The following is a 24,737-nucleotide window of genomic DNA, read 5'->3' on the forward strand; positions in this document are numbered from 1 at the left end:
AAAGACCTTAAACACCAGAGAGGAGGCAGAGCAATAAAATAAACAAGAAAAGAAGGGATGTGCAGAGGGAGACAGACAAGAGGAAAAATAAGAAGAAAAGAGCCCGAGGACAGCTGAAGTTATAGGAGTGGGCAGCGCGGTACCAGATGAGAAAGAGGGAGAGAGACGGTGAAAACTGAGATGAAGGGGAAGGGACTCTTGCGGTGTTATCTTTTTTGGCATGTTCTTTGCTGCTTCGGAGCGCCAGGTAAACGCTTTCCTTCAGCTGGTGCTTTGTGATTAAGTCTTCAGCTCACATCCACCTTTGAATTTTTGTTTAAACTAAATTTTACACATAAATAATTTAAGCAAATTCCCATCTTAAGTTACGCTATCTTCCTCACACCTCGAATATTCATCGAGCTATGTACGCATGCATGATTAAGGAGAATGAGCAGTTGTAACACTGGGTTTAATATGTTACCGTGTGCCGCTGTGTGTCGAGATGGTTTTAAGCGACAAGCTTGTTCTCTCCTTCTAACACCGATCTACTCTTGCTTTCTAGCCACTCCTCTTCTGTGTTTTGTCTTCTGAGCTCTCCCCCCTCCGGTCTCTTATCTTACTCTTCTTCCTCTCTTGAGGCGTGCGCCATTATGTACACCCAGGTGTCATGTTATGCAACGTGGGTCTACACTAGACTACAAGGAGAGCAAGAAAATGCAAAACGAATAGAGGGAGAGGTTAGAAAAGCTGTATTTGTTTGTCATTGCACTCAACTTGTCATGTCATGCATACACAGGGGTATTTGTGTGGGTTTTTTGTTTGTTCTCCACAGGCCTGTGTGTCTTTATCTCTGCACTTATGTTTCCCCTGCATGTTTTATGCGTCTCACTTTCAAGTCGTAATAAACTCCCGAAACCCCTACAGGCCTCGAGGCTTTGCCCTTTTGGTGTTTGCTTCTCTTTGCGCTCTCTCTCCCTCTTTTTTTTTTTTTCTCCCCCTAAACCTGCCCCCTCTTATCAACTCTGCTCACTTCCTCTGCATCGCTCATTTTCTGCCTCGCTCTTCCCAGCCCGCTCTCTCCCCTCTTGTGAAGTGTGCGACCTCTGCAACTTTATTTTGCTCGTCGCCGGGGACATTAGCCAGAGCAGGTCAATGAATATTGATGAGCTCATTCAGAGCGCTCTCAGTAAAGGCCAGACAACGAGATCTCTGCATCCCATGGCTCCGCTGGCACTCCCAGTCCGATACACTGACATGCCCACATCCCGTGTTCTCTCCCTTCGCTTTTTTTTTTTCTTCCTGCCTCTCAGGTCAAGGACTGAGATAATTGCCAAGTCATAGAGAAGATTATCAGGTAGCTTTGTTGATGGGGGCAAAGGTTCACACAGTGTTTCACTAATGGCCCGTGCAAATTTAGGAAGAAATGGAGCATCTGTGACTTGAATTTGATTTTGAAGACGAGCAGACTCATGGGTCACATTAGCTGAATGAGGCTGTCAGGTGTAGTGTTGCCTGTGATGCAGAGTATTTCAAAAAAAGAGTTTACCATGCACATTTTTGTTAGTAACCATTTTTGATTAATCGGTGCATGGCAATTGCAATCATATGCATGACCTTATCATATCATTTTAAATCTTAAAATGTCATCATGAATTACAGTTTCAAATTAAGTCTAGAAATATGAAAAAGGTTAATTTTTTTGAAACAAAGGTCAAAAAGCAACATTATCAAGTATTATCCAACAGCAAAGTACATTAACTGCACACTTAAGGGTGGAGATGAACTTAAAACCCAGCTACCCTGGAGAAGTTTTAAAACCATTTTATACTTCAGTTTTTAATGATTTATTTAATTAGTGCAGTCTAACCTATGGGGATATTGAGCATGTAAATAATGGAACATTAATTTAATAGTCACAAGAACTTGTTACTTTATCAGCGGAAGTAAGGAAGAGGAGGCAAAGTATGGTTCTTTTAAGAAACAATAAAATCTGCATAAAATGCATATGTATAGCTTTTGAGACTGACTAGCCTTCCTGTCACGTTCGTGTTTAATCTGACCGATTTACAACTTAAAACACTCATAAATACCGTGTTTTACATCTGATTGCCACAAGGCCTCATGATATCCTCCACACTATGCACTTGAACATATAAAAGTGATGATCACGTCTTTCATTGAATTTTGAGTGTTTTAATCAACCTTGTTACATCTGTGGTGCGCCCCTGTGGGGTCGTTCAGTCAACAACCCACTGAAATGACCCACTGAACTGAATTTGGTGGTGAAAAATGTTTGTTATGCTAATTTAAGAGCTGTTAAAACAGACCGGTCAATTTTGAGCAGGAACACTAAAGTAAGGAGGTGAACAAAACTGGAGGGCTAGTGGAAAGACAAATTGTGTCTTGTAATTTATTGATGCTTTTATTGATGCTTTTATTTTATATTGTAATTGTATTATTTTTATTCCTATGTTCAGCACTTTGGTCGGTGGTTGCTGATTTTAAAGTGCTTTATGAATAAAGTTGGCTTGGGTTGGCTTGAGCAGAGAAGCTTTAAACGTCACTTAATTTGGAGCAACTGGTCATGACAGTCCTTACCACAAAACTTCCGCAAAACAGTTACCTGAACCAGAAATTGGTTTGGGTGGTTGTCATTTACTTTAACATATTGACGCAATTAGATGCCCAGGTATTTATAAAAAAATGCTATCCCCCTTCATGCTGCTCATTTGATAGAAAGGGGGAATTGAGAGTGCTCGTTGTCCTGATTGGCAGTGGTAATAAGATGTGATGAGTGTGGGAGAGAGCTGCCAAGACGGACAGTGATGGTAGCACTCATCATTAACCTGTCGACCACAGTGTCACACCGGCAGGTGATGATTTGTTAACCATATACTTCCACCAGTCACTCAGTTGCAAGGAGGGTACTTGTGAGGAATGAAGGGATGGTGTCATGTGGTGCTGGTCTGCATGCGTGTGGTGTGATCTAATAACTGCAGCGTAAATGGAGTTTTTATTTAAAGTTGCACTGACTGTATGAATGAGCGCTGTCTTGAAATATCAGTGTCCTTATTACTTACATCTTTCCACCATGAGGATGATATTTGGTGTTTGTTTGTACAACTGGAGGGAGGACTACCAAACAGTTTTTATCTTCAATGCTACCAACAATGACCGTCACAGGGCTCCTCTCAGTTACCATGACTGGCATGACAGTTTGTATAGTGTGTAGGGTTTTGTGTTATCTATTAGAAAAAATGGAGTTTAGTTTTCTTAATTATGATAAAGTTATCGATGATTATTGTGTTTTGATTGATTCATAGTTCAACTTAATGTAGGCAGCAAGTCATCATCCAGTTAGCCAACCGTTTTGCATTGCTTTGATTGTACAGTATGAACAATTGTAGAAATGGGGAAAAACAGACTGAAGGCATACAGAGATTCACATTTTACCTGATATCCTTGGGTTGTTTAGCTCAAGCAATGCTGTGCCTCAGTTTTCAAGTATTTGTGGCATTAGTTATTTACCAGTTAACAGTGAATTTGAAGTTTCTATTATATATGCCTATCTAAAATACTCTATATATTATTTTTTATATTTAGTGATGTAATATTATATTTAAGTTAGTGCTGTCAGCGTGCGTGGGGCTGCACGGCGTCAACGCGTTAGTGCAGTTAGCTCTTTTTTTTTTTTTTTTTTTTTTTTTGCCTGTCCCGTTTGGCTCTTTTGCCATCAGAATTATTGTCTAAAGGCGAAGAAAGATGCCCAACGGATTTACTTTACCAAATGGACCAACCCAGCCTTGCCGTAATGGTCTATTTGATTCACCTTTTATTGTTTATTTTATTTTTACTTGCTGAATACGGGACAGACTTGACTGGGGGAAAGAAAGGGGAGAAAGAAAGAGGGAAAGAAAAACAGCTGAGAAGAGGGACGGGGGAAAAAGGGCAAAAAACAAAAACCAACAGAATAAGTAGACAAAAAATACATATATCGATCACCTGGATCACCTGTTGAGAAAGAAAAAAGAAAACAAGCAGAAGAAAACGAGAGTAATAGAATAAACAACATCACAATGATATATGGGAATATGACAGTAAATACTAAATATTAAACATTATTGTGCAGCACGTGAGATCGACAGCGCACAGTGTGCTTTGAGGTAGGAGCCAAAGTGCAGTTAGCTCTTAATGTGTTAGCGCCGTCCGCAGTAACTCGCTAACGGAGATTTGCCGCGTTAATGCAGTTACGGCGTTAATGTCATTTTAATGAGATTAACACTGACAGCACTAATTTAAATTTATATATGGGCTGTGCATGATTGTGTTATATAGCACATATATCCACAATTGTTTACACTGTAGTCTATAGCTTGACTGACAGTGCTGTTCATTATAGATTCTAGCCATAGGGTGTTTTATTAAGGCAGACAGAGGCAGAGCTGTGACTCTGTGCTGTTTTTCTAAAATGAACCTCTGATGAAAGTTATTGATGTTGAGAGTTTAAATGGTAATTATTAAACTTTAAAGAAACTTTTAAAAAACCACTCAGAGCTTGACCAGCAGCACTGATTGTTGAGTCTAGGAGTTATTTGTCAGACTTCCCCCTTGCTGATTGTGAGTGATTGAGCTGTTTGTCTTCTACACTTACGGACAACTGAGATTTTATTTTTTTGAAGCCATGATTTGATTAATTAATTAAAAAAAACAAAAAACTAGTGCATGTTGAAAATGTAAGCATTAATCATCAATCACTGTCATCAGAGCTGTATCTGATATGACTGCGGTAGGTTCCTGTCTTGACTGTAATCCGTTTAGTCTGCAGGTAATATATATAAAAGCCTTTTACTGCATTAAGTAGTCGCTCTGTTTCACCGAATGTGAAAAGGAATGACTGCAGAAGTAGACGATAATTTAGTGGAGGTGGTCAACAGCTGTTGAATATTGCAGCCTTTTCATTTTCGGAGAGCTGTCAAAAGGAAATGTAGATATGAAGACTGTTTTCAGAACTCTGGTTGTCCCCTCAAACCTCCAGCAAGTAAGCAATTACTCCAAGGGTTGCTCTGTTAAATCAATAATTAAACCTCAGCCTATGAACACTTTGGTTAAAAAAAACCATGTGCATCAGTGCTGGAAGTAGATTTTTGTCAAATGTTAAGCAGGCCCCTTATTTCCATATGTTTACTGACCATGTGATCATACCTTTCTTTCTTTTATGTGAAGCTACAAAAGGTATCTACAGACTGCAACATCGTTATGCCCACAATCAGTTTTGAACTAAAAGAAGAAAACGTAGGGTCATAAATAAGTTTGTAGGGTCCTGGGAATTTGTTTTAATGGAGTAACGAGGCTTAACTTTCTATCATGAGCATCACAGCCTGATGGGAAGCAACTTGTCTAGGAGCAATCGTTGTCCAACTTGGACTGACTGCAACCGCTCCCAGACAGTCTGCAAATAATTCCTGCCTAATTTATAAAAAGACAGAATCCCAACCTGTTGCAAGCAGTCTGAGTCACTCTGGATTGATGAGCACAACTAATCTGCCATGCTTCTGGCTATAAAAGCAAGATTGCTGAGCATCTTTTTGCAGATAAGCTGTCTTACAGCAACTGCGTCACTGCTTGTGGAGGAATTCCTCAATTTCTGTGAGGTTCTGGGTGAACTCTTGCTGGACTTGCCGATTTATCTTTTATGACAGATAATTGCTGTATTATCACAAACAGACTGCATGTAATGGCCAACTTGACCCCATTCAGTTGCAAACTTATAGCAGACTAACAGCAGTGTATTGCCATTTTATTGCCACCTTATTGCCGTCTTGGTTCACCAAGTGCTGCTGTGAAGATGGGATCTGACTGGGAATGGTTGCAGACCTGCTTCCCCATCTTTGAAGAAACTATTTCAAAGGCTGCAAGATCAAAAGCTCATTGCACACAGTTGCAATAATTCTATTTATCTGGCACTCTACAACTACTGTTGTCCCTAAAGTGATTTTTAGCATTAATTGAAGCTTGGTAGTCAGTGGACTTTCCACCAACATAATCACCCCAAACATACACACGTGCTCATACACATATACTCAAGTCAAATAAAGCCTGATTTGGCTTCCTTTTTTTTTCTTAAAATGTTGCTTTATGCCAGTCCCTGGTTTTAAATTTAAAAATTCCACCAGAATGCAACTACCACATAAATTAATGGGGTTAAATCTATGAACAGTATAATGATGTTATTATTGAATACTGACTTTGTAGGTTGAAGAACTGTGATTATGGGCTTTCTGGAGAATGTTCTATTTATAACACTTTATATTTTTACTATAACAATAATATAAAATATCAACAATTTACAAACTAGTGCAAAAATAAGTACTTTTCTGTCTTCTTAACATAAACCAACAAAGGAATACCAAAAAAGAAGGTTTCTCTGCTCTGTAGCTTGTGCAACTTTTTGAAGATATTTAGATTATGCACTAAAAAAAAGAGTCTAGTAACTCTTAACCAGCTCACCTGAAAGCACAAACATTAACGCTAAGCTTGGTATGGCATAGCATGGCCTGGTTGGGTGTCAGAAACATGAGTGAGTGGCATAAGCCCTAAGCCGGCATAGCCAGGTGGTCAGTTTAATGTATGGACCATCAGTCTCTAGTCTAGTCACTAGCATTAGAACATGTAGGCAGGGAGGGAGGGAGAAAACATACTGTCAACCTCAGGTGCAAATAATGCATTGCCAATTATGACTCTGGGTCATAACAAGAGGAGAAGCAGTTCTTCAAGCCTTGGCACCCACTGTACTCTAACATAGCTTCATAGCTTCATGCTCAAGCAATAGCGGTATGTTTACAAACTGTAACAAATGTTATTCTGTCAGGCACTTAGTAATTACCTCAAGCCTTCTCCTTGCCCTTAAACATCTATGTTGCACTGTACACTGCTTTTAAGGTGGATGTTGACAATCCTCAATAAAATGGGTAGAAGGCAGGTTTTTCAGTTAAAGGGAAAGGCAGTCCTTTGCTTAACTTTTATGCTTTGAGTACGTATAGACCATTTCTTTTAGTGTTGTTTTGTATGCTGACATATGAAATACATTAGCTGACATGTCAAAGCATAAAAAATTACTTTAACAGTATATAAGACAAAAGCTTTAACCCATAAAACCCTGCTCAGGTTGGTGTTGTGACCTGCAATAATAGTGATAATAATGGCATTTTTGCTTGTGTATTTTCATGCTTGAAAAATGAAAGATTTTTACAATTTGTTCAAGTTGATTTAAATATAAGCCTTTTAATAAGGGAATATTTCTTTAGTTTTATGTGTACTGAACCAAGTCCTCTTAGTCACTTAACCAACAACAAGCTATTATAGATTTGTTCAGTTAATTTAAAAGGATGCCATAAATTGTAAAATGATAAAATGTACCGAAGACGGCGTATGGGGCTCATTTCATCGGAATATTATGTTTACCCCTGAAGAATTATTGTTTAGCATTTAGGGTATTCATTCTAAAATTATCTACAGTTTTACCTTCAAGTGTGTGGAAAGCCGTGCATATTTAACAGACCACAGCTGAACACTTTGATGCTGGAATATTTATTTAGTGGGATCTTATAGCTTAAGGAAAGACTGTGACATATGGTGAAAACTGTTTCACAGGAGTTTATTGAGCTTTGTTTCTTTGGCATTGATTGTGTGTGCACACCTGCGTGCATGTTTGCATGGTCCTCATTGTGTTTTGTGTGTGTCTCCCCATTAATGGAGTGAAAGCAGTCTCATGCAAGTGACTCTCAGGAGGAATAAATGACTCCACTTTCATCTGTCTACCCTCTTAAACACGCTCGCATACACATATAGTTTCTCTTTCTAAAGCAGTAAACGTCATCTGGACTCGTTTGCTGCGGTCTTTTATACTTCATCTCCATTTCTATCCTCTAAGAACTGTATGTGTTTTTGCCCATGTGGTTTCTGACAATCTTTTTTTTTTTTTTTTTTTTTTTTTGCTTTGCTATTGATGTGGTCCTATCTCTTTCTCACACACTGGCACTCTTCCTGTCTTTTTTTCCCCCTCCTATTTTATTATCATATGCTGATAGCAGAGTTAGAATGCATTGCAGTTTTTCAATTTGCAAAGCGAGAACCTTTTGGACTACACAACACTGTTTTTGCCAAACTACAACCAACTCTGTGATTACTGTTAGTCTTTTTCAAAAAGGTGAAAGCAGTTTTTTTCAGCTTTAGGAAGATTTACAAGGTATGACATTTCAGTCAATCTTTCTAACGCATGTAATGCTGTGTAAGCTTTTAGACGAGACCAAGAGGAGACTGCTGTAGGTTTGAAAGGAAAATGTTTTTCCCATCTCCCTTAAAACAGGAATTTTACCACTCAGCAGTGCAGCATGTTGATATGTAAGGCTCTCCTTGGCTGTTTTGTCTTCATTTCATAATGTGTCAGATATTCTTCTTGTAAAACAATGCAGACTTTTAAACTTTCAGTTATACTGATAAGTCATGTGAACAACTAAATAAACCCTAACTGCTTCCAAAAAAGGAACGTCTCATATTATACAGCCCTTACTTATCATTTTAAATTTTAAAGTTTATGACAATACAATTAGGAAAAAAAAGTGTGGCTTGTTTATAAATGTTACAAATGTCCTTTGGACAGATGAGAAAGAAATGCCACGTTTGGGGAAAACCAAGCACAGCACAAACGCCTCATACCAACTGCTGAGCTCGGAGGTGCAGGATCGTGATTTGTTTGGGTTTTTTTTGTTTTTTCGGCAGCTGCACGTGAGGACCTTGCAGTCATTGACTTGCCTGTGCCAGAGTATTCTAGAGTAAAGTGTGAGGTTTTCTGTCCCACAGTTAAAGATTGGCCCAAACTGGGTCATGCAACAGGATAATGATCCCAAGCAGAGCAGTAAATCTAAAACCGAATGGCTGAGCTGAAAAAGAAAAAAATCAGTGTGTCACAATGAAATGCTGTGGCGTAACCTTGCCCACAAACCCAGATGAACTGAAAAGAAGTGTGGGCCTAATATCCTCCACAATGATGTGACAGACTGAAGAAGTCATACAGAAGATGATCACTTCGTTATTGCTGCTAAAGGTGGTTCTATGAGCTACTTGATCATAGGGTGGTTCTACAAGACACAATTTGAAGACTTGCAAAAAGAATTCCAGATTTTTGATTTATCCGTCATTGTTTACTGTTATGCAACATTAAATACACTCAGACAGAAGGTCAGAGGGCAACACAATTTGTGGCTATATTTTATATAGGTTTTTCCCTTTGCATGTTAGTGATTTAACATATTTGTATTTTCGCTGACAGTGTTTTTGTCTGGGTTTCCAGAGCCAAGTCACGATTTCCAGTACAGATAGTGTGTGTTATTAATAGAGACTGTGTTATCCTGGAGACCTGAATATTACTGCCATTCCCGCAGTTTTTCAGATGTTGGTGAACGCCTCATTTCTATCTCCCTGTCCCTACTTTTTTGAAACATGCTGGCTTCAAAATCATAATCATTTTAAAAAGAGCCTCATTGTTTCTGTTTCAGTTTTTAGTGTTTCGTACAAAGTGTTTCTAAATCAATGATTTGTCTCGAAACTTCATAGCAAACATTAGTAGATGGAGATGGCCATTTTGCAGTGTTCCATTGCAATTGCATATCAAGACACACACAAGCAGTTGCAGTTCTTCATCCTGCTGAAAGGCTGACAGAGGGTAATAAAGCAGCTACTGGTAACTACTCATTGTCATGTTTCATTTACTTCCACCTCCCTCTGTCTGCTTTCTTCATTTCCATGCTTTCTTCTTGCTCTCTATGTTCATGTATATCTTTTTGTTAGCACCGTGGCTACCTCCAGGCACAGTGGGCGAGCATTTAGCATGCTGTTGTCATAATTTAACAGCAGCGTTGGCTGTGCCAGCAGAAAAGAATTGGTTTTTATACTTAAAATTACACGCAGTTTGTACTTTCACCCTGTGCAACCATTTCTCTCTGTCGGTATTATGGCATATCATATTGTTTGCTGATCTCTCAGTGGGAGCGGCTGCAACTGGTTTACAAGAACTGAGGTGTTAATTTCTGTTTTATTCCACACTTACTCAATTTGGTTTCAAGGGAAATGTGTGGTAGAAATTTATTCTACACCTTATCTGTAATACATAGTATTTCTATGTGATTATTTAAAAGAAATAAAAAAAAAAAGAGCCATCTATACTATTTATAACATACGTTTTACTGCCTAAAGTGTCTTTTGCTGCCTCTACTTTAAAGCTCTACATTGCTAAACAACTAAAGCTTTTTCAAGCACTGCTGGTTAAAGCTGCTGTTTTCGGTTGATTTGTTTTATTTTCACACAATAGAGAAATATTGCACAGCGGATATGGTATGGTATTTTTTCCTAATAACCTATAGCAGTTTATGTTTTGCTTGGCTTTAAAAATAAACCATTGTTTCTGCAGCACTGAGGTAGTTCTATGAACATTGTAATGATTCCCACTTATGTGACAGCCGATAAACACAACATTAAGGCCATTCCCCGTGCTTTTCCTTTATCACGCTTACTAAAGCTACATACACAGTACTTAGGATGGAAAAATCAATGCCTGACCTGCTGTTGCTGTGCTATGATTGGTTCTGTCTTGAGGGGGAAAAAAATAAAAAAAAATAGTTACTTTACAAATGTTGTTATCCATACAGGAGATCAGTGCTTGATTTAAAAAAATTAACATTTAAAAAAAAGACTTTTTAGAAAGTAGGAATGTGGTGTGTGGGTATTTGCAGCCTTTGTATGCACACAGGAGATTTACAGACTCCACCACTGGGAATGACACAGATACACACACCACCTCACATCTGCAAAAAACACAATATTTTTATTAGTTTCACATGGCAACTAGTTTGGTTAAAATCTTTGATGAAATAAAACAAAACAAATCTCAGCATTGATTTGTAATTGCGTTTTGAGTTTGGCTGTGGGCTGTGATTTGATATGTGACTTATAAATATGAAAACGTCCGACATATTCTCTGAACAACTTAAGATGAGAGGGGTGTACAACAACGCAAGATTATTGTATTAACAAGTATGTTGAGCTTAAAGACAGTATCACGAAGTTTACCCTTTTTAACTTATGATGAGTAAACCTAGTCTAAAGCAGGTTATGTTCAGAATTTCTGTTTAAAATCACATCTTTAAAAAAACACACATTTCAATGACTAGTTTCATTTTTCATTCTCTACTGCAGGAATATGTTTTATTCTTGCAACATGGTGAGCCGCAGCTTAAAGAGGCATACTGTAAAGTTGGTCCACAGCAGAATTCTAGTTTATTTGATCCAGAAATTATATTTTCATATTCATCCTATCAGATTTAATGCCAGATCTATTTTATACAGATGAAATTAAACCTAATAGACCAGAGATTACAAAACTTTACATTGTCTTCACCTTTTAAATTCTTTTTTATGACAGTGACTGAAGTAGGTTGCAGTTGATTGGTCAGCTTTTTGCCAAAAAATAGAGCTGACAAGTTAAATGCCCCGTTTAACTGAAGCAGATAGCTTGGGTTGACAAAGACAGCTGATAACCAGTGTCGTGATACGTTTTATCTCTGACTGAGATTTTAGATTTTGCCAGGCCAACTAGCACAAAGAAAGCCTGGCTATTTTAAACTTGCTTAGTAGTACACATCTCATAAAAGCCTGCAAATGAGTCAGAGTCAGATTTAGGGTGAGTAACGCGGGGGCTACAGAGATTTAGGAAACTAATTCTGAAGAAAATCTGGGAAGAATTAGCAAAATGTGCTATTTTGAAAGCAAAAGAAAAGAGTGATGAAAGAATTTTCACTGCAGGCAAGCTGGTTTTAAATAATTGTCAAAAACCATAAACTTGATTATTACAGAGCTACCTGCAGGTAATTAAAATGCTTTATTTTGAGCACACCTGATGAATTACTGTTTCCAGGCATTACAGTATTTTGGTGCAACACTTTTGGCGAAGAAGAATAAATACAATTTGGAACAAGGACAAGGATCCTCGCGGCTTCGCTGCATGGTAATAAGGGGAAGAATAATCAGAACAAAGACAATAGGGCTCCAGCTGCTTTGCTCCTTGTAGGGTCTTAATTATCACATGCTATGTTGCCTTGCTGTCTGAAAACATCAATATTAGGATGGGCAAAGGGTGAAAAGACATGGAACGTAGATTGAAAGTATCTGACAGTGCTAAACAGTTTTTAAATAGTAAAGAGATTTTGATGTACATCATATTCACATTGGTTTATTTCCCTCGCTAATATATTTCATGGCATCTGCTAACAGTTTCACTCCCCCCTCCCTCTTCCGTTTGCCCTCCTGCACTCTGTTCATTGTACAACACCACAGAGGAAATGTTGGTTTTAATCACTAGGCATAATTAATTGACATCCTTCCTTGTTAAGAAAATAAAAGCCTCAGAGCCACAAAGTAATTGACAGAGTTAATTTGGGGGACAACTGTAGGTGAGTTTTGACGTGTGTGTGAGTGGGCAAGTGAGACGATGCGATGTGATAGCTTTTTGTATGCGAAAGAGTTTCTATTTGGATGCATCTGGGTGCACTCGCCGTTTATCATTTTTCCATTCCAGGGGAACATATAATCAGAATATTATCGGGGAATCCCAAGGTCTCACATACCCTTGAATTTTCATAGATAATGAATAAATGTGTCCATAAAACTTTAAAAAGGCATCAATAGTTAGAAAGTGTTCAGTATCCATAATGCATTAAAGCAGTAATAATGATGAACAAGCTCTGGGTTGCAGTTTACATTCAGTGATGGATTTGGGAGCTTTAGATTGCAGTGAGAGCTTTTTACAGGTAGTTAAGATTCCATTTCTGTTTCCCAAGTGACCTCCATTTCCAGAAGGTCCAGAGCTTAAGCGTTACTCATTTATTGCTCCATCCTCCATCACAAGGCAATTGACTACAACACTGGGCATGTATCTGTTATGCTGCCAGTGGTTTAGTGCATGATTAGACATTTATAACATGTCTCAGAAGAACTTTAGTCGATTGCCACGACTTTTGCTGTTTATAACAGCATTGTGCATTGCAGTAAAAATATGTTTCTGTATATTTTTGAGGTTGATTTTTCCATTATAGCATATTTTCGAATGATTCGGGGTTCATTTTTTTCCCTTGGCTGTATATGAGTGCTTTAGAGCTAGATGTCGGCCAATAAACGAGTGGGATCTGTGCCGTATGCATGGATTAAAACCATTATACATGCAAAGCATCGCTAGGAATTGAATACAAATCCAGTCGTATAAATGTGAGCGCTCCACCAAGGCTGACACCGTTCCCTGAGTCTGGCTGCTAGTGATGCCTGTGTGTGCGTACATGTGTTTGTGTGTGTGACACAGGCTGTCTTGCAGCAGCCTTGCTTTGGCAGGTCATAGTTTTCCCCTCAGAAATCAGCCGCTCTCTGAACTGTTAAATCACACTAGAAGCCAACCTTTGAGAAGAAAATTAATTACTTTCCCTCCACTCCCTCCTCCTCCTCTCATTTCTTCCATATTATCCCTCCCTCATTCCTTCTCATTCTCTTTTCTCACATTCTTTCCCCTCAGTCGTTGTTTCTTTTTTTGAATAAAGTTGGCCACAGGTGACTTTTTTTTTGTAAAATGAAATGTGCCATTACTCTTAAAGCCTTATTCTTTCCGTTCGCTGCCTTTGAAGCTTTGGAGTGTTTGATGGAGCTCTAGATTGACTGCGTGTGACTGTGCAGTTCATTCGCGTCTTGCTTTGGCAGGAATATCGTGCCCACAATCTTTAGTGAAATCATTATGTTGTCAAGTTTGTTGAGAGCTTTCTTAATTTGAAATCAATGAAAGGTGCTCTATCCATTTTTGCGTATGGTGTGTAGTGGAAATAGCCCGTGTACCTGATGACTAGGATGAGCGTCTCAGTGGATGATGCTGGCATTTGCTGTTATGTTTATCATCAACGATACACATAAGGCAGAATTTTAACAGAAACAGGCATGCTCGATGTTCAGTGTCCTGGGTAAAGCTCGCAATCAATGTTCTTGTAGCTACCATTTTGTTTTCATTCCAAATTGATTTGCCTTCCTCACAACCCGGTTTCTCTTTTTACCTTTTTCTCAGATCCAGATAGAGGACGTGGAGAATGAAGAAAAACGATACAACCTTTTCCAGGAGCTGTTGGAAGCGGCGCAGAAGTGGGAAGACTTTCAGTTGCTCATTCTTCTCCTGCAAGCATGGCCACCTATGATGAAAGAGGAAGTGTAAGACAAACGTCCATCTTATTTCGTGAATGATTTAATTCCTTTTTCAAGAGTTAAATGAGAATAATGTGACGTTGAAACTTGCGGATGATTAACTTAGCTTTGTTTACACAAACAAGATGTGGACAGAGCTGTCATGGCTTCTATAAAGACTGATTATCAGTTTAAAAAAAAAGTTAAGTATTGTAAGTGTTTAAAAACAACTGTGGAGTAGTGAAGACTTATGTGCTGAACTTTATCTTTGACAGAGCCAGGCTAGCTGCGCATCCTTCCAGTAAACTATGTGAGCTCTGCTGTTGGCTCTTGTCTAAAGTTCAGTGGACTGAATATGAGACAGAGCAGAATTAACTGTCGGCAAGAAAAGAAAAAAGCATCAAAGTATTTCTTTGAGCACATCTATTGTGGTTGTTACATACTTTTTAAATGTTTTTAAGCGTTTTTATAGTTTTTAAGGCTGTATTCGTGTTTTGCAAAAATCTTACATCTAATTTCTTTATATTCTTCTTCCTAGCTGCCAAACTTTCTTATCATTTTAATGTGGTCTTGAGCAGTATTTCTCTAGGTTTTCTGAAGTTCTTCAGAAAGTCTGGAGTTTTTCTTTGGATGTTGGCTTCTTTATCCACACATTCTCAGTCCAGTCCATGCACCTGACAATTTTCAAAAGAATGTTTTTTTTGTTTTTTTTTTAAATATATACAAATATATATATATTGTTAAGCCATTTAACCTGCTGATCATTGAAGGGATGAACAGACAATCCAGTTATAAACTGAAATTGTCTGTTATGTGTGTGCACATAACTGCACCTAATTCTCAATTTTCTAGTAAAATATAAAGAAGCAAGAAGTGAGTGGGTCAAGACTTTTGCACAGTACTGTGTGAAAGTTTCTTTCCCCCTTTTTTTGTAATTATATCTGAAATGTCACTATGTGCCCAGAAATACCAAAGAGGCAATTTCTAGGAAAATATTTTACAAGTACTGAAAACCTTAGACACTACACCAACATAAATATCCAATAATGCAGTGCATTAATGTAGCATATAACGGTGCTGGGTGGAGTAACTCTTCCTTTTAAGTGTTTAAATATATGGTGCTTCATGGCAATACATACGTCTTTTTCAATTTGTTCATCATTACTTGCTACATCTTAATTAAGGTCGAGTTACCATGGTAGCATGTCTCCAGAAGGCAATATGACTCTCAGGAAGGCACGTGAATGGACTAATTAGTGGAGTTATAATGTGTTGACAATAGTATTCATATTCCATACATGGTGCGTGGTGTGGGCTTTCTCACAATGCCATGTTGTTAGCCTTATTATTCACACATTCATATGTACTGGATTTAAACTCAAACATGTAAATATTTCATTGTCTGTGGTTTGGAGGTAGTAATTAAAATATCCCGTTGATGCTGATTGTGTGGAGAATGCCATTAGTGTAGCAGCTGATATGGTGTCAATTAATTTTCTCTCATTTTTGTCGCCTCTCTCTGCTGGTGCCCTCTCAGCATCTTCAGTGAATTTAAAGTTAAAAATATAAGTGCTGTTTCACTGCTTTGGGTCAAAGCAGCCACTTAAAATGAGTGATTCCATGTGTTTTGTTGCTTCACAAACACCCATAGACACTTTTTAAAATGTAGTTTCTTTATTAGATTTGTTGCTTTGGGAAATGGGAACGCATGAGGACACAGACATTTTAATGGGCAACTTCTATGGACTGCCTTTGCATTTTAGTAAGAGCTGGAATTGAAAATGGTGTCTTTTATCTCCTAGATGCTGTGTACATAGACTTTTAGACTCGGAAATCACAGAGCCTCGGGCTCTGGGCTTCTTGCACCAGCTGATGTCTTATGAGCCACAGTAAGGGTTGGCTATATTATCGATAAACCCTAATGATGTGATTGCTCTTCCCCTGCTCCATTGTTCTCAATTAAAAGCGAGCTGTTCTCTGAGGACCACAGAGACAAACTGGTTAATGCTTCTAGGATTTTATCCTTCCAGCTCAATCAAAGCAAGGTTCTTTTGCAGTAGTTGTAATACACTCGTGATGACTTGTAGGATCAGTCCAACTGTGCCCTCACAGTTAACTAAAAGTGCAAAAAAAGTAAGACAGGAAGCTCAGAGAAAAGCTTTCAGGATCAGACATTCAATATTGGGATCTACTGTATGCCAGTTAGGGGCTTCGATATTTCAGAGAAATTTTTGACAATGATATTTATGATGTTATAGAAAAAAATGTAGTGAACAAGTATTGGTGATTGCAGCTCTCAGACAGGAGCATTTTTGTGCAAACAAAACAAAGCATTCTCCATCCTCCTCCAGTGAGTTACAGTCACTGATGGCAGACTATGTAATTCATAGTGTAAATCTATTGACTCAAGGTGCCAGTAAGAGCAGCAGCAGGATTATAGTATCACATTAGTGACACATCATTATATACAGTGACAAAAGTAAGCGCATAAGTAGCATGCTTAATACTTGAGTTTAAAAGTAACAATAAGTAAAGTAACCAGGATGCTTTATCTTGGATAGAGCTTTTTACAGGTTGTTTATGTCATGGTCCTGGGTGAGTGACCCAGTGTTTTGTAGCTGTTTCATTTGTGTTTCTTGATTATTTGTTATTTAGGGTTATCGCTGTTAATATTTTTGGCTCTGTTCTAGTAATTCTTGTTCTCAGGTTTTGTATTTTGAGCTCCTTCTGTTCTGTGTGACTGTGCCTGCCCTGGTCCCACGTCTCCGTGTTTCCTCCCTGTTGCCATGTCTGATGTCTTAGTGTTAAGCTTGTGCCTGTGCTTACCTGTTGTATTTCCTGTTTTACTTTGAAGGTCCTTGTCTTATGTGAATGTGTCTGGCTTTGCTTCCCTAGTCTCGTTAGCCCTGATTTCTCCCAGCTGTGTTTCCCTCCTGTCTCCTATTCCCTGATTACTCCACTGTGTATATAAGCCCTGTGTTTTCTCCTGCTTGCTGCTGCTTCATCTGTGTTGTCTCCTCCGAGTCTCTCTTTGTTGTCTCCCTGTGTAACCTCTGTGAGTTTCTCCTTCCGTGGATTCAGGTTTCAGTTCAGTTTCATTAGTTTTCCCAGTTTAGAGTTTCCTTAGTTTCTGCATATGCCATCTCCGCTCCTGTTGTGTTCTCCACTCAGCTTGCTCCCACACAACCTCGGCCTGCATTTGGGTCCTTACCTCACCTCCACACGGCTTGCCTCGTCAGCCGTGACAGTTTATAGCCCTCATTTTCTCCATGTAAACACATCAGTCATTTCCATTCAGCATTTGCTCCTCCTATCATATAAAATGCAACTAACACGTGCTCCAGCGATACTCAACTTGGTTCATTTTTGACGTCTGGGCTGCTAGTATTAATGCTTCACATGCTTTCATAACCTGGTTGTACCCAACAGTTTGTTTTTGCCTCAACTGGTAAAACAAACTTGATGTTTTTAGCTGTAAAGCGAGCAGTTTTCTTGCATATTGTACAAGTGTTGCCTAAGCATTGTACTTTAGAGGTTGTTGAAGTAGCTCCTTACTAAATCATCATTGGAGGCTGACACGTCTCTCGCTCTTAAACATGCTTGTCTTGTTGTGCTTGGCGAAGCTATATCATAAATATTTTAATATGAAACAATTTAATTACACAAAAATTTATACCGGTATCACGCACGCTACAATATGGCACAGCTCTAATACTAGTCAGTCTTCAGTTTAAGCTTGGAAAGTGTCATAACCCCAGTTATGACAAATGTTTCAGCGAAATAAGAGTAAAAGCTTTCATTTCCACCACAGCTGGAGGACTGTGGAAATTAGGCACGTAAGCCCATTGTTGTGCAAGATTGAATGGATCCAATGAATTAATTCAGATGTTTGATGATTATCTGTTTATGCTCAGTCGCGTTAACAACAAGCAGCAGGTTAACAGCGTGTTAACACGCGTGTTCCTTTTTAAATGTCTCTTTTTGTAAAGAAGGCAGTAAGCATTATCCACCTCTCATTCTCGTAGTGCGCCTGTTGACTTCAGTTTTATATAAGTGGAGCTGTACAGTGTTTGATCAGCGGCTGTCTTCCAGTACAGCAAACTTTGACTTCACAGTTTCATCTGCTTAAAAGCAGGTTAAGCTTCTGAGTCTCTAGGAAAGATCTGACTGTGGAAATAGGCAATTACTGTAGATACAAACTAGTGAAAAATAGATTTTTATGTTATTTTTAATCTGGACTCTTTTGTCTGTCAGTTTGAGTCATCTTCAAGCTCATGATGTCCATAAAGTACAAAAGAGGATAAAGTTGGTTGTGAATGGGGAAACAAATAAGTGGGAGATGTAAACAGTTTCCAACAAAAGAACATATTTTTTTAGCTATTGGCAGTTTAATGGACAAAATGAAAAACATTATTCAACAGTCCATTCGTAATGGACACCAGCGATGTCATTAGATGTGTTGAGACTGATGTAAAAAGCCAACACACACACACACACACACACACACACACACACACATATACATATTCAGTAGAGAAGCACTAGAAGAGATAGGGTTAGGGTTTGTTCAACTCTGCTGCTTCAAGGTCACCCCGATTTCCAATGAAACTCCACTGCTTTTGTGAGCCTGATAGCTACAGTCCGACCGCTGGGACAGTCAGCTATAATCATTTGTTTTAACCACAGCCTGTTTTATCTGTTGTCTTGTTGCATCTGTCTTGTACATTCAAATGTGAGCATAAAATCAGCCTGTACATATGTCTTTTTGTTTTTTTCTCATTTGTTTTGGCATCCATACTTTGTTAATTTGCTACAACATGAATAAACAGCAACTGCGCTGTAATGTACTCACTCCAATCCCGAAATTCTGCTCAGAGCCACATCTGCTCTGCATATTTTTTTCTTTCTTTCTTTTTGGTGCAGTGATGGCTACACGTGGAGCTCATAATTTGGAACACAAAACTCAGAATAGCTTAACCTTCAAACGCCTCATTTTAGATGCTGACTGCATGAGGACTTTATCTCTGTGCAGAACACATGGTTAACCTTAACTACTTGTCTGACTCAGCACTTAATCCTGGTCGGGATGGAAGTGTGCCATTGTGTGTGTGTGTGTGTGTGTGTGTGTGTGTGTGTGTGTGTGTGTGTGTGTGCGTGTCAGTCTGAGGATTTGCTTCAGTGAGACCATAAGAGGCTGTTTTGGGAGCCATACTGAGTGTTGCATCTAAAAAGCTTTTCCTTTAGTCTGTCCGCATAAACTGAGTCATGATTCAAAGCACGAATGGAGGCTGGCTGTGACTCACACTGCACCCTTTGACAGATTTGGCGAGCACACAGACGCTCAAAAAGTCGCATGCAGCAGTACCTTCCTGTCCCCTGGAAAAGCACAGGAAGCAGTAGCGTGCCAGCAGCACAAGCGGATTCTGTTTGTTCCCATGGCCGTATCATCCAAAGGTGAAGCAGCTTGTCTGGACAAGACACCCCGGAAGTGGGATGGAGAGCTGCCTCTTCAGCTAACAGACAGACACAGGAGCCCTGCTGTTCTCCCTGCTGTCTCTTTATCGCGCTGTCTCTTTATTTTGACGGGCCTTTCCATCGTTCGCTGACACTCGGTTCTTTTGCAAAGATGCTCACACACCCACAAGCCTACTTAAGAAAATGCTTAACCTCCTAATCTGACTCTAGAGTTTCTGCTTCCCATCATATGACCAAAGATCGGTCCGAATGCAAAGCATTATCATTTGATACAAAGCACACATTCATATCAGACTCCTCATGATCTCCTCTTCCTTTGCTCTCCCCTCAATATTTAATGCACTGCTTGTCATTTTAATCACATACACAACTTCCAGCAGCACTGGCGTGTCAACATGTATTTTCGAAGCACTCGAAGTGCCTCTACTTTTCTAACGAGTTCAGAATTTATTTTTTTTTCTCCATACATTGTATTAATATTTACAACCTCACCAGGACTCAGAAATGTGCTTTGATTCCCCTCGTGTAGCCTGATGCAGATATAATGAGGCTTTGGTTTTGCATTAGACTACAACCTCCACAGCCACTAAAATTAATAACTGTTGGCAGTTACAGAGGCACTAATATGACTCTGTGCCATGCTAAGGGTAATAGTAATAAAATTAATTACTTCAATAGGGTCAATGCATCAGTCGTGGCATATTTAAACCGATAATGAGTTGTTCCATGGTTTTTGATTTTTGTCTTCCACCCCCCGTGACCGATACGTATTGATAAAGATCCATGAAGGCTACACCGGTGTTTGCCGGCTTTGGCTGAGGGCGCGCATTTGCTCTAGAGGCGCTAGCAAAGGTCTTAAGAGCTAATGAAAGATTGTGTAAATAGTGTGATGCCTGTCACTGGCATTAACACAGAGGTGAGGGAAAATATAGCGTGCAGGTGTTTAATATTAATTGCACGAGAACATGTACTTACATGTCAGTGTTGGAATGAATTTGTTTATCTTTAGACTTCTTGATCACCCTCTCTGCTTTCTTGACAGCCTGAGATTTGAATGGAAGTTGATGCTGTTATTTTTGCAAATTTTTGTACACTTTGGTGTATACGCAGTGATCATCTGCCAGTTGCTGTCTCACAGTATTACCATTTGGTCACATGGGGGTATGTACATAGGAATGGATGAAAAGCATTAGAGTAATTTTACATGTTGCACTTTTGTTCTTTTCCTACTTTTCTTGACATGAAGACACCATCAAAGGCAGCTGTTTTCCCTGTGTACTGTTTACCAGTGCATTTCCTCTTTATGTCAATCAGAGAGGACAAAGAAGCTCAACACAACTCTACACACACAGACACACATTTGTAAGTCTTTGTTTCTCTCTTGTCTGCAGGGCAGAGTCAGAGCATAACCCTTGGGTGGTGCTAACCTCAGCCTCACTGACCCGCTGCAAGGGATCAGAGGTCAAAACAGACCTGGGTCAGCAGGTTGTCACCATGGTGAGATCTCTCTATAACAGCAAACACAAGCTCCCTGTGCAGGTAATCAGATAATACTCTGTATTTTTTGTTTGTGAATGTCTAGCCTTTTCTTTGTTGCAGTAAACTTGAAAGTGTGTTAAAGCAGTAAATCTTTATTTATTTCAGCAAAATTAAATGGATATGGAAATACATTCACCAAGGTACTACATAAGAGTCCTCTTACTCACCTGTACCTCTGCATAAAATGAAAATAACAGCAAAAGAAAATTCATTTTTTATTTAATGCCAGCAACACCTTTCACTCCAGTTAAAACAAGGGCATGTTTACCACTGCGTTGCATCATCTTTTCTTTTAATAACACATAAAAAGCATTTGGAAACTGAGAATACTATTGTAGTGTTGAAAGTGAACTTTTTTCCTCCCATTCTTGCTTGCTGTGGGAGTTCTCTTCTTAACAGATCAGGCTTCTTTTGTCATATTATTTTTATTCAGCTTCAAAGTGTGCCAAATGTTGTCAGTGCTTGAAAGACCTGGATTGCAGACAGGCCATTTCAGCACTTGCAGCTTTTTGAATTCAGAGCTGCAGAAGTATGTATGGGAGTGTCTTGCTGAAACAAGCAAGAACATCTGAAAGACAGTATATGTAGCCCGGTACAGCAACATTAACCCTCCTCCTACTGACGTATTTCACATACACAGACTAATTCTGTAACCTTAAGAATAATTTACTGCAAGAAGCAAATATAATTGCAAAGCAATATTAGTTACGTAATTATTAATGGTAGCACTTTCTATTACAGCTCGATAATAAAGGGGTAATAGTAGTGTAATAAGGGGGAAACAAGCATTGTAGCATGGTAATTTCTAAGTTATTATGCAATTACCAAAGTAATAACATGTAATATCCAAGTAATATCATGGTAGTAACAGGTGTAACATGGTGGTTACAGTTGAGTAATATTACCCTGAAATGTATGTAATTGGATTATAAGGGCCCCAAAACTGGGCGTAACAATGTGGAAATAGAGCTTGGTAAAAAAGTGGTAATAGCAGGGTAACAAGGAAGAAACAAGAATGTAACAATGTGTCAATTTCTAAGTTATTACCAATCAATTACCTGTGGTAGTTTCTGTGTAAAAAGCACAAAACAGACAGAAATAAAAAAAAAAAAAAAAAAGAAACAAAGAAAGCCAGAAAACCCATACTCAAATATGATGAAACCAATCAGGGTAATTTTGAACCCCACAGAAAATAACTGAAGTAAACACAGATCCAGGCAGCGTGTCCCGAGTCTACCCCGCGGTTTTCTATACATGCTCGAAACACCTCACCTGGGAGGTGCCCAGGAGGCATCTTGGTCAGACACCCAAACCACCTCAGCTGACTCCTTTTGATGTGTAGGAGTAGCCCCTCCAATGCTCCTTGCCCTGTCTCCAGGGCTGAGCACGAACACGCTTTACAGGAAACTCATTTCTGCCACTTGTATCTGTCATTTTATTCTTTTAGTCAATACACAGAGCTCCCGACAAACCGTAGGGTGAAGACAGGAGCGTAGATCGACCAGTAAATCGATGGCTTTGCTTTCACGCTCTGCTCCCTCTTCACCACAACAGTGTCCGTATCACTGCTGAGACCAATCTGTCTGTCAATCCCACGCTCCACTCTCTCTCCTCACTCCTGAACATTTTTAAAAAGCACTAATCAAAGGAGAAATGGAAAACAATGGTGTGGAGTCATTAGGAACAAATTGAGTGGCAAAAGTCAAAAACTTGGACCCACCTATAAGGTTTAACAAAAACTATCCCTCTGGGGCATGCATGGACCCCGGTCAGTAGGATGAGACTTTAATGGTGCCTTCACAGATATTAAAGTTAGCCATACCATAAGCACTAATGAACCCCATTACCATCCCGGATCCTGGCTTTTGAACTGCAAGATACCAAACCAGCCGTTCTCTGTTTCAGTCCAGAGGATGCAGGTTTATCTTTGCGTTTGTGGTAAACTGATAAACTGTGTTCACTGGTTTTAAAAAGAGTTTGTGACCCCAAGCAGTGATTTCCATTACAGAATCTGTTTTTAGTGCAGTGCTGCCCGAGGGGCCCAAAATATTGGTTTCATAATTGGTTTTCAGCCTTTGGGTACAGAGATTTCTCTGGATTCTCTGAATCTTTTAATCATAATGAGTACAGCACCTTCAGTAATAGCACTATCAAGCTATTTTCAAGAATTATTATTCTAATTATTTTTAAATTATTTGTATTTTTTTTTCTTTCACAGAGTAGGTAACTCCTCCACATCTTTAAATCTCAAAGATTTGAATGTGTGTGGGATGTTTTTTTATACTCAGTCGCGTCACTTACTTGTTTCTAATTAACCTAATTAGTCGTGAGCGCCTCTGCCCTGTCTTTTTAAAATGGATTTATCTATTTATTTACTTAAGCAGTACACAACTTTTCCAATTGACTGTTATCCATAGTGTTTTTAAACATATTTCTGGCATCAAATTCAACATGAATCAATATTTTTTTTAGTTATGTGTTCAGATTTTTAACATTTGACGTGTCGTCTTTGTAATATTTTTACGTGTTGGGTTTTAAGTATTTGCCAATTATTTCATGAAGCTGTTTTGTTGTTGTTTATTTACAATTCATAGTGTTCTGGGTTGTATGGGCATTTGTATTCCACTTTATGCTCCTACACTACTTCATGTGCTGTTGTGTTTAATTTATATGTAAAAGTATTCCAGTGATAGAAGATAAGCACTGACATGGGACTCTGAAAGGTGCATGATCTTTGTTTTCGCTAAAACTTGTTAAGTGCCAGCCTTACCTTTTTCACCACTTACTATTTTAAAATGAGTATGGCTCCTACACATCAGTTCATCTTTTGTCACCATTATTATATTTAGCTTGTTCGCGCTCAGTAGAAACACGCTGCAGTGCCATCATTTTAACCAATATCTAAATACAGGAGGCTAAAGGTATTAAGCATGTAACCCACAGCAACGTGTTAGCATCAGCTCAGTGCTTTCTGCAGTGTACTATATGCACTAGCCTCCCATTGATATCTGACAGCTCCTAATGCTATTCATGCCCTGCTGAGCACCATGCAAGTGCTAAGCCAAATGCCATTCTGTATGTCTAGGGCCAGCTGACTGTGATATTAGTTTAGCACTAATGCTATTCAGTGTGAATAGGCTAGTGTCTGCCAGCCTGTCTAATATTAGTGTGGGATGGGGGGGGTGGTAGGTGGGGGAGGCCTTTTACTCTGTTCTGAGCAGCTTTAATTTGAATCTGCTGGAATGAAACCGGCAGAGCATGGGGGAGTCAGATTGCATTGTGATATCCGTACATTACTGGATGGGACTGTGTGTCTGGCGTGTGCATGTGTTTGTGTGTAAACCTTTTTAAAAGTATTAGGTGCCTCTACATTATATGCACATCGATTAACCTTCACTGTTCTCTCTGTTTCTGCTTCCCTCTTTTGTTCTCCCTTCCTCATTTTGACTCTGTCCCCTGATTGCTTTTCGCTATTCTCA

General features: G+C 39.0%; 1 protein-coding gene across 1 annotated transcript in view; it reads left to right on the plus strand.

Annotated features, from left to right (window-relative positions):
- Window positions 1-24,737, plus strand: part of nbas (NBAS subunit of NRZ tethering complex) — a 176,576-nt gene that overhangs the window by 137,447 nt on the left and 14,392 nt on the right. Inside the window, exons 50-51 of the mRNA XM_063495518.1 lie at window positions 14,132-14,271; window positions 21,111-21,258. Coding sequence (XP_063351588.1) covers window positions 14,132-14,271; window positions 21,111-21,258 — 288 coding nt within the window. The remainder of the gene's footprint in view (window positions 1-14,131; window positions 14,272-21,110; window positions 21,259-24,737) is intronic.

Source organism: Pelmatolapia mariae, linkage group LG15 (genome assembly GCF_036321145.2).
Source record: "Pelmatolapia mariae isolate MD_Pm_ZW linkage group LG15, Pm_UMD_F_2, whole genome shotgun sequence".
NCBI classification, from domain to species: Eukaryota; Metazoa; Chordata; class Actinopteri; order Cichliformes; family Cichlidae; genus Pelmatolapia; species Pelmatolapia mariae.